This window comes from Euprymna scolopes, chromosome 31 (genome assembly GCF_053919585.1).
Source record: "Euprymna scolopes isolate OS-2025 chromosome 31, ASM5391958v1, whole genome shotgun sequence".
NCBI lineage: Eukaryota > Metazoa > Mollusca > Cephalopoda > Sepiida > Sepiolidae > Euprymna > Euprymna scolopes.
Window position 1 is genome coordinate 2,117,436 of NC_136512.1, and position 11,210 is coordinate 2,128,645.

At 34.4% G+C, this 11,210-nt stretch overlaps 1 protein-coding gene across 3 annotated transcripts in view; it reads left to right on the forward strand.

Annotated features, from left to right (window-relative positions):
• The window catches only part of LOC145255586 (cysteine-rich motor neuron 1 protein-like), a 238,147-nt gene that overhangs the window by 162,915 nt on the left and 64,022 nt on the right, over positions 1–11,210 (forward strand). For all 3 annotated transcript variants that reach the window (XM_080114064.1, XM_080114063.1, XM_080114062.1), the window contains exon 3: positions 2,396–2,665. In XM_080114064.1, coding sequence (XP_079970190.1) covers positions 2,396–2,665 — 270 coding nt within the window. The remainder of the gene's footprint in view (positions 1–2,395; positions 2,666–11,210) is intronic.

The following is an 11,210-nucleotide window of genomic DNA, read 5'->3' on the forward strand; positions in this document are numbered from 1 at the left end:
TGATATATTTATCTATGCAAACATTATTGGCTACATATGTGCGTATAAATGTCTGATACGACTCACACACACATACACGCACACACACACATACACACACATGTAGTACGTAGTACATTTATGCATGCAAAAATTATTGCCTACATATGTGTGTACATGTTTGTTATACAAGTCACACACATACACATACACACGCACATACATACACGGATACACGCGTGCACGCACGCACACACATGTAGTATATTTATTAATGCAAACATTATTGCTTACATACGTGTTTACGTGTTTGTTATACAAGTCATACACATACACACACGCATACATACACACATACATGCATACACACATACATACACACATATACACAAACGGACACACATGTAGTATATTTATTTATGCAAACATTATTGCCTGCATACGTGTGTATGTGTTTCTGATACAAATCGCACATATACACGCACACTTACATACACACAAAAAAAACTACACACATTTAGTATTTATTCATGAAAACATTATTATCTACATATGTGTGTACGTTTTTTATACGACTCTTTAGATAAGCGGTATCTACACGTTAAATTTTTTCTAGTCTTAAGACGCTGCTTCATAAACATGTATGCACATATGTAGCCAATAATGATTGTATAAATAAACATACGATAATTTTGCTCCGTCATTAAGCACTTTTTGATAAACGTTCGAGTTTCAGTGGATAAATAGAAGGCTTTACTTATGGAACGACCCTCGTATATAGAGTGGTTTCCTAGCTGTAAGCTAGGAAACCACTCTATATACGAGGGTCGTTCCATAAGTAAAGCCTTCTATTTATTTAGCTCAAAAGGTTAAAGAGCTAATAAGGTAGGTGTGGTACCCTTAAAACAAGCGATCTTTTCTGTTCCACAATTTATTTTTTCTACATAGTCACCACCATTCTTAATGCACTTCTGCCAGGAAGTCAATGACCCATCTCTGCTTCTGATAAGTGTTGCTTTCTTGAAGTGTCACGCCGTCAATACCTACAACAGAGATATGAAACGTTCAATCTATAAATGCATAAGTTCAGTGATCATAACAATACAATTTCCAATCACCTCTGATCGATTAAGGTGTTTTTCCTTTTGAAACTGATTTTTTCATTCAAAATTATGAATCGTTTTACTCAATATATATAAAAAAAAAAAAAAAAAAGAGAACGGCCACCTAAAACCACTAAACTAGTTCTGAAACAGATCCTTTGTTTGATAAAATGCAGGCCCATTGACTGGTAGGAAGGGGCGCGGTGGATACTAGAAAGCTGATTGGCCGACTAGAAATCCTCAACATATATAAAAACAAGAAGCAACGACAGAATTCGCGCATAAGCCTGACGAATCCTATAGTTGGATGAAACGCAGAATATTCAGTGTAGCTTAATCGCCATATATATTTTATAAATTACTAACTAGCTCTACCTACGTATTGAGCACTTTTGAAGTAAATACTTAAAGTTTACGCATAAATCTATACTTTCGTATATTAAATTTATGTGAATAAATGAAGTAGTTATATATATATATATATATATATATATATATATATATATATATATACAGAGAGAGACAGAGAGAGAAAGAGAGAGAGAATAAATGACAAAAAACTATATTCCAAAATGCATGATGTTGACCATCTTATAATTTATTCCTTTAATTCATTTGACTTTTACAATTCCTGACATTCATTCTTGGATAAAATTCAAAATGGCATAATGGAACCATATTAAAGGTATTTTCAACTTCTCTTCTAATTTTTGGATTTGAATCATGTCAAATCACACTTCATTTCCTTTGGATTGATTGATTGATTGTTGCTATTTCTTCTGATGAGTTAAGGGCCTAATAGATTAACTGATTGATATAATAATTAAGTGATTGTTTTGCGCTACGAAACAGATACTGTCAAGAATTGTAAATGTCAACTGAATTAAAGTAATAAATTATAAGATGGTCAACATCATGAATTTTGGAATATAACTTTTTGTCATTTATTCTGTACATTGCTCTGTAATTACATTGAGCTTCTTAAATACGGATTGGTATATATTATAAGAAAAAATATCTCTACAGAAATATATATATATATATATATATATTAGTATTAGTTTTAGCCATATTCAAACATAGACACACATACATACATACATACATACAGACAACTGCCTTTATATTATACAAGTATTTATATTGTTATTTAGTGTATATTTATTATGTATTCATTGTAGCAGACTTGGCAATATTGAAGATCTTGGGAGCATATAACGGTATTTTTTCCTTCTTGAAACCATTTTTTTTATGTTGCTCTGTTTTCATTTCGAAGTTAATTACATTTTTTCTTTCTATTTTGACCATTGCAGGAAAAGATGACGATCCCTGTCGCAATGTCGGCTGTGACACGACTATCAAATACCAGTGCCCAAAGGATTCGCGACTCACGACCAACACGAGCGTCTCGACTGGTGGGAGTACGTCAGCGGAGAGTTGTTGCAAACACCGGCTGGCATGTCTGTGTAATATGGACCTGTGCCAAATCCCAAGGTGTGGCCCTGGTTTTAACCCACAGATGGTCCATAAGGGCACCGGAAAACCGGGGAACTGCTGCGACCAATTTGAATGCAAACGGAACGGTAAGTTTGAGTTTATCATTCTACTAGCTGACAAAATGCTTCTTCCGGGGCTAGAAAACCAATTGCTATTTTTTTTTTTTTTTTTACTTTTTTTTTTTTTTTTTTTTTACTTTTACTCACGTTCACACCTAACAAGGCATATTGCCACTTGGACATCATGAGCTACTATTTAGAATAATGCCTAGGAAAAATTAGCAAGTCGGGAAAGCAAGTAGCAGGAAGGGAATTCCAAGAGATAGCTGATATGTACATCAAGGAAACACAAGTGCAACGAGTTCATCGGAGCACATTCCATTAAAATATTTGTAATAATTACACAGAGATGAAACATTGCGGCGATGGGAAAGAGGTTGGAACTTAGTTGACAAAGTTGGACCTATTAGATTGAAAGCTCTTTTTAAAACCCAATCTAAATAGAAGAGGTTAGTGGTAGATGCACCAGCCAGAGGTGACAACAATACTCCATGCATGAGCGAATGGTGGCCTTGTAAAGGTACGGTATACTCTCAGGTGTGAACAGTCTTCTAGCACGATAGAGGGAGCCCACTTTCTTTGAAACTGCTTTCGCAATGTTCTCAATGTATTTGTTCCAATTCATATTGCCCGTGAATGTTAAGCTGAAAAGTTTGAAGGAAAGAATTGATATTGCAAGTCTTTCGGATGACAGTATTTCCATTACTCTATGTCAGACGTCTGCAAAGTTTTGTGAATAAGAGGCACATAATACTGACTTTATAGAGCTACACGGGCCAAAATAATTGGTAAAAAATAAACTGGACATGCTTTATACCGTTTTGCTCAGTTTTTAGTAAAACTGGTTTTCCCAAACCTCAATTCTTTTTCATCATTTCCTGAACACAAAGGAAAATACCGCACTATTTTCACACATTTCTATATTTTAAATTTTCCTGAATATTTTTACGTTTTTCATAAGAGCTTCACGGGCCGAATTAAAGACTTTGCTGGGCCAGATCCGGCCTGCAGGCTGTAGTTTGGAGACCCTTCCTCTATACTATACAGACTCAACACTTTGTTGTGCATGGATGTCTAGGGCGCAATTTGTCACTCACATCTCTATCACCACCCCAAAATCGACGAACCCATCTCCTAACTGCGCTGACATTCTTAAATGTTTAACAGGCGCCGGTGAATGTTGATCGGTTCATTTTTTTTCGTCATTGAAGAGTTCAATGGCACATCTCTTGCATTGTCATTGTTGTGTCTGCACAAATAATTAACAAGAACACGAAAGTAAAGGTATACAATAATATATTAGGAAGAAAAGTTCTATACATATTTACATGTCTTCAGATATACTTCAGATATTCCGGCAGGTGGCGTGTTGCATGTCTTACTGGATGGTGCATAGGCGTCTTGCCTATTTGACGGTCGTTGCCAGACTCTCTCGGTATTGGTGATTGATGCATTTATATATCTCACTCAGCCGCCTATGTTAATTAGTAGGCGTCTCCACAACATATATATCTATATCTATATATATATATATATTTGTTTTTATATAAGCAGTAATATGTTGCTACACAGTCATGAACATGTTTCGGTCATCTAGTTACTACAGCTTATACGAAAGTAAAGTTTGCAATGAAAATATCAGGTTTTACTTGTCACAGGGAATTAATATTAGGAAGTCACGTCGAATACTTTCAAAAATAGATGTCAATTAGTGGGCGTCTCCACAACAATTATGATGACTGAACTTAGTTTTATCTCTGTTGCAGATATTGATGGTGTGAGACTCTAAGAAAGAAACCTTTGTCATGGACGTGCATCTGAAGCAGAGATGCATTATTGAATTCTTTCATGAAGAAAAAATTAAACCGATCAACATTCACCAGCGCCTGTTCAATATTTACGAAGCTGGTTCAGTTAGGAGATGAATTCGTCGATTACAAAGTGAGGATCGAGATATGTGTGACAAAGTGATCTCCGGATATTTAAGACGGAGCGGAGGCGCCATTCATCGCTGACAAAATTGCATTGATGATAGTGATGACTATGTAGAACATTAATTCTGGTGCACAAAAGGTCGTACGTTTTAATGGTATCACTTCCGTTTTCGTAATTCTTCAACGTTTTAGTTTTTGAGTTGATAATATGAGAAACTTTATCTGTGTGTATGTATGTGTGTGTGTGTCTGTAAGTTTTTGTATTTGTGTGTGTGCGTGTGTGTGGGTGTGCTTGTGTGTGTCTGTGTTTGTGCGTGTATGTATCTGTGTGTGTGTGTGTCTGCGTGTGTGTCTGTGTGTGTGTGTGGCTCTGTGTATCTGTATGTGGCTGTGTGTGTCTCTGCGTGTGTCTGCGTGTGACAGAAAGAGAGGGAGTTCTCTATCGACTCGAAAACGGCTGGGCAGATTTTTATGAAATTTCGAACGAAGATACTTTATGTGCTTGGCAGTGTTCTTAGATGGGTTTTGTCTCGGAATGTCTTCAACAAGTATCGATAATCGAAAAAAAAAACGATGAAAGCAAGAACAGGCGATTTTCAGCGATTTTTACACTTTACACAGCCTAACACCACAAATGTATTTGAGAAGTTTTATTGCCACACAGAAAGAAAAGCCCGATATATAAAGTCAACTGTAAGTGTTTTCGCATGATAGGGACGCATTCGAGATTAATGTTTATGTTTAAAGCACAACTGCACCATAATACTTGATCTTCTCATTTTAAACTTAGATTCAAGCCATTATCGCCGCACAAGCAGAAAGGCTAGGGTTATAAAATCAACAGTAGGTTCTCCGATATGACGCGTTCGAAATATATGTTTTTTTTTAGAGCACAATTGAAGCATGATATATTATTTTTGCATTTTAAACTTTAATTTAGGTCATTATACATGGAAATAATTTTATAAAATAAACAGTATGCTCTCTACAGTGCAATGTAGACTGTAATATATTGTGGATTAAGTCACTGCGGAGAGCCATGTGAAGCTTTCTCCAGGTGCACCGCGATGGGTACCGAATGATAGCAGGCAATCAATCGATTTCATTGAAAAGTGGGCGATTTCACAGATTTCGACAATAAAAATATGGGAGTGTGAAAAATTCGTTGATCATAATTCAATCCCGGGCAACGTCGGCTCTACCTGTAAGTTTCTTTTATAAAAATTGATAAAAACAAAAAACTACTGTTCTAAGGAATAAGATTCAAAACATTTGGTGGAGGGAAACCTGATGTTTGCATCACTAGGTGTATCAGACTTTTTGTAGGAATTTTTGACACCCCTAATACGAAACTGCGAATAAAATATAAAAAAACTCGTAATTTCTCTTTTAAAAGTGGGTTGTTTATTTTCTTTATGGATTATACTTCCAAAATAAACTATTAAAGTTGTATAAAAAGTAATAGAAATATTTTTTTTAAACTGTAATTAAATTAATCGAATTTTACGAGTTCAGTATTTTTCAATTTTTAAATTTTAAAAATCTATCAAAATTTTTCTATTGATTCTATTTTTACGATATTTTTAGGGTCAATGTGAAATTTTATGATCTTTCCAATAAACCGAATATAATATTTTAGACAAACGTTTTTTATTCACGCCCCCCCCCATTTTGAAATGTTTATTAAAAAGTAAATAATTAATTTACTCGCCAAAGTTTTATATATCACAAATTGAAGATAAAAGATCAATAAATAATATATTCAAATTTAAAACAAAAAAAAAGTAGTGTTTTTAGAAATTTACCTGTAAAGTCCGAAGTTTAAAACCTTCTTTTTTTTTAACCACGTTGTTTGTTTTTTGGGTTTTTTTTTTAATGAAACCTTGTTCCTTGCTCCTTTAATTGAAAAAAAAACTAGGGGTTGAATTGCATTTTTCGAGTCGTCATAGGCTTAGAAAGACAGGGGGTCGAATTAATTCACGCCCCCCCCCATTTTGAAATGTCTATTAAAAAGTAAATAATTAATTTACTCACCAAATTTTTATATATCACAAATTGAAGATAAAAGATCAATAAATGATGTATTCAAATTTAAAACAAAAACAAGTAGTGCTTTTTAAAAATTTACCTGCAAAGTCCGAAGTTTAAAACCCTTTTTTTTAAATCACGTTGTTTTTTTTTTTGTTTTGTTTTTTGTTTTGTTTTTTTTTTTTTTGGTCCTTGCTCCTTTAATTGAAAAAAAAATTAAGGTTTGAATTACATTTTTCGAGTAGTTATAAGCTTGAAAACACAGGGGGGTCGAATTATTCAATATTTTTCACAAAGTTTCTGACACACCTATTGCATCAATAGACATAAAATTGTACAGATGAGTGTGGGAATGAAGACGCCATGTTCAAAAGTGTATTGACCTGAATGGAGAATTTTGTAGGAAATAATTGCAAGATTATGGTTTCATAAAAACTTTCCATGAATTAGTGCCAGCTTTTTTGACATTCCTTCGTATGAGTGAATGAATGAATGCGTGTGCGTGCGTGTGATCATATGCGCGCGTGTGTGTGCGTGTAAATATACACAGAGAAGTTCGTCATCCAGGAATTTAATCATCTCTTTCTCTGTTTTTTTTTGTTGTTTTTTTTTTTTTTTTTTTTTTTTTTGCATGTCTGTCCGTATTTTAAATTTTTCAAGGGAGATAATTGCAGGAAAACATTCGGCATCAAATGGCGTTGATGTTGCGAAAAAGAAACACTTCACTTTGTATCTTTGCCAAAAGCCATGGGATACAGTTTGTTAAATAAATAATTTTGCTTTTTATTCATATAAATAATATTGTGGGGTATGCCTTCGTGCCGGAAATTTATAACAAAGGAATACGTTTTGCTATTAATTTATTAATACTAATAATATTGTAGAGTCTGCAAAAACTTGTCTAGTTTTAGAAGGTACAGTCTACTTATAATATAAGCGGCACTTCTTATGTGTGTATGTCTGTTCGTATTTTGAATCTTTTCAAGGGAGATAATAACATTAAACTTCCGGCGTCAAATGCATTGACGTTGTGGAGAATAGATACTACACTTTCAAAATATTTATTTGCACAAAATATAACAATATTATGAACAAATTAGACACAAGGCCATTCAAATGTGTGAGAATAATGGGTGTCGTTGATCATCTTTAGTCTCAAATACTTAAAATTGTCTATCCTACTCTTAACTAGAAATATCTCAGTTACCACAATACCACATTCACTTTAGGGTTTTCTTACTTAAGATAAACCCAAATTTTTTAAATAGTTTTATTGAGTTAGTTACAGTAATAACATATCATTGGATAGGGAATGGGGAATAAACAAGAAGCAACAAAAAATCGGTTAGTAAAGCCTTCCCAACTCTTTCTAAATAATAGTTCACCCACTGTTTTTTGGTTTGCCGAAAAGAAGCAGGTCAATCTCTAAGTGGGAGTAGGATCTAAGTGTGGCTGAAAAGAAAAGGGTGGGGATGGGTAGGGTCCTTCAAAGATGAGTTCACGATGGGGATAAAGGCCAAGGATGAAAAGACATAAAAGTAGGTAGTGGGAATCTTGGAGGCTTTCTATTACCAGGAAGGTGGGGGTGAGGAACTTATTCACTCTACGAGCTAAGAGTCTATGAGCTTAAAACCTTATCCAAAGGGCTGGGGTCTAAACAGCATGCGCCATGCTTAGGCGGGGAGTACTTACTCGTACTCGTCTCCTCTCTCTTCACACCCACAAGCTTGCCACTCTTATCCACCGTCTTTCAAACTCCGAGAAATGTAATCTTTTCTATCATATCTGATCTTGACACCCAACTGGTGCTTGAAGAACACGTTCAGATCCTGATCGGCTAAAGAGTCAGTTCCTTGGTCCATTCTCAGGCACGGCGTCCATAACACCACCCGTCTCTCTCTCTGTTCCACATTAAACATTCATTTTAAGTAATTCCCTATTAGTTTTTTTTTCAGTTTTCTTATGGGATGATCATCTTTAGTTAACTATTACTTGTAATTATATTCGTGCAGATATTTTAATCGATTTATATTTGCGTAATATTTACGTAAAAACTTTATAGTAAGCACAAACTTCTTTCTATATATGTATACGTATATATATTTGTTTAAAAAATTTTGCCTACCAAACTCTTCTGTCAGTTTTTGATCTACAGACATGAAACTTAATATATAGGGTATGTGAACCCATTCGAAACTTTATATTTGGGTTTCAGCCGGCGAAAATCGGTGCAAAAGTGTGAAAATTAAAGAAATGGAATTTGCCAGGTGATGGTTGAACGACGGCAGTACGAATATGCATGCGTAACGTAATAGCTATTGGTTTTTTAATTTTAGCCTCGTAGCAAACATGTCTTCATAGCTCAGGCATTAATGTCAAAGGAAAAAGTAAATCGTAAGCTAAACGTTTTGGTTTCGTTTCTCGGTGGCGCACGAGTCATTTTTTTTTAACATTTTAAATCATCACTATATATTGGGTCCAATGTATTTTACGCCCGAACAATGCCGTGCGGCTTGCTAGTATATATATATATAGTAGAAATGATGACTAATAAAAACCTGAAGAAAGTGCTCAATACTGTTGTAGAGCAAATATGCGTTTTATTTTTTATTACCGTATCTTTCTGTTAAGTTACATTTTTGTTTCGGCTACACGACCGTTTTTTTGGGGGGGGGTCGTCATGTAGCTTCCTCAGACTTTTACAGAAAGTCTGAGGAAGCTACATAACGGCCAAAAATGCAGGTAAAGTATGTTTTTTAGAGGCGGCGAACTTTAAATTAAAATAAATCACATAAAATTATTTTATCATACAAATATGCTATTTAATCCAAAAATTAATGTTTGACATTTATAATTTATACACAAATAACATTTCAGCCCGGAGTTGCCCGGGTGTTTGGAGGTATATGTTGAGCATAAAAAAGCGGTCAATTTTTTTTAACATTGACTCCTATTATGACCCCTTAACATTTATTGTTTCGGGCTCCAATCAAGCTATTAAGTTAGATCCATGTCCAAGGAAACGATATCTAAAATTTCAAATGTTTAGACCCAAAATTGGCGGAGGAGTTTGGTAGAGTTCTCAAAGGTCAAATCGTTGAACTTTGAGCCCTTAACAGCCAAATTTTTGGCCGAAAAAGGATTACAGAGATTTTCCCAAATCTTAGTACCCTGTATATCAAATTTCGAGTCTGTAGACTTAAAATTGACAGAGTTATTGCGTAGGGAAATGTACACAGACACATACACAGAGACACACACACACAGACACGTTCACTTTATATATATATATATATATATATATATATATATATATATATAAAGAGAGAGAGAGAGAGAGAGAGAGAGAGAGAGAGAGAGAGCATATGGCCCCAGCGGCTCGCGCGTGTATGGATTAATGTAGAGGTTCAATTTTCACAAACTTTACGCATTAAATTACGTTGTATTTTGGCAATAACGCGTCGAATATTGTCTTCCAAGTGGTCTATTATGTCTGATTTATCAACGTAGACATGGGATTTTATATAGTTCCAAAGAAAATAATCTAATGGGGTTAAATCACACGAACGAGATGCTAAGTTGGCAGGTTCATTTCGTGAAATTATTTGTTCATCAAATGTTTCTCTCAATAAATTAATCTTATCATTTGTCATTTGCAAATGCTGTTCAGGTCTCAGTCTCTTTATAATGAATTGCAAAAATAACCGATACTTGCCAAATCTGCAATTAAAGAAAATAGAGTCATCAATTTAAAGGTCGTCGTCTTAAAAAAAAAAAACAGCCTGTGTTTTATTTAAAGGCCGAAATAACCTATAATTTCAGTAATTTGTCGCAATTTTTCATCGTTTTTAGATCTCTCTTGATAGTAAATATGACCTTATCACTTTATTGTGCATTTGCGGTTGTTCCAGAAAAAAATAATAAAATCATAAAAGCAGGCAGCACTCATCGGTCGTAATGACAGTTTATAGCCGACGGTAGCTAAAAAGAATTTTACGCAAATAGCAATCAACATTCGCTTCCCCCAAACCGGATATTACACGACACTAATACAGCCGTCATTAACTCTCCTAAATGCACACTTTAAGCATAATATGCAAAAAGTATCTTTTGTATACATAAAGCTACAATAATTCCTAACAATACTTACTAGTGATTACTTAATGGTCATCACAACTGCCTACACTGGAAATTGATTTGACAGCTAGTCTATCACACTGACTTCCGGAAATAAAAACGTAAAAATAAATAAATAAAACAGGCGAAAACCTCGCCAAACAGTTGTACACGTTTTTTTTCTGCTCTGATGATGAGATACAAATCTCGAAAATTAGGGACATCAACCCCTATCATCTTGTACGAAACATTATGTTAGTAAATAAACTTAATATAATAAAAAATTATTGAAATTTTCTTCTAATAGTGTCATTATTCTTTTATATACTAACTCATGTCTACAGTGTTTCCTACGAACGGTATTGATATAGCCTTTAAACACAATTTCTTTCACACTGCACACGATGCTTCAAGCAAACTATAACATCCTCCCCACACTTAGTCTAAGCCAGACATAGTTTGCGACGATTAACAGATATTTCAACTCTTCGAGA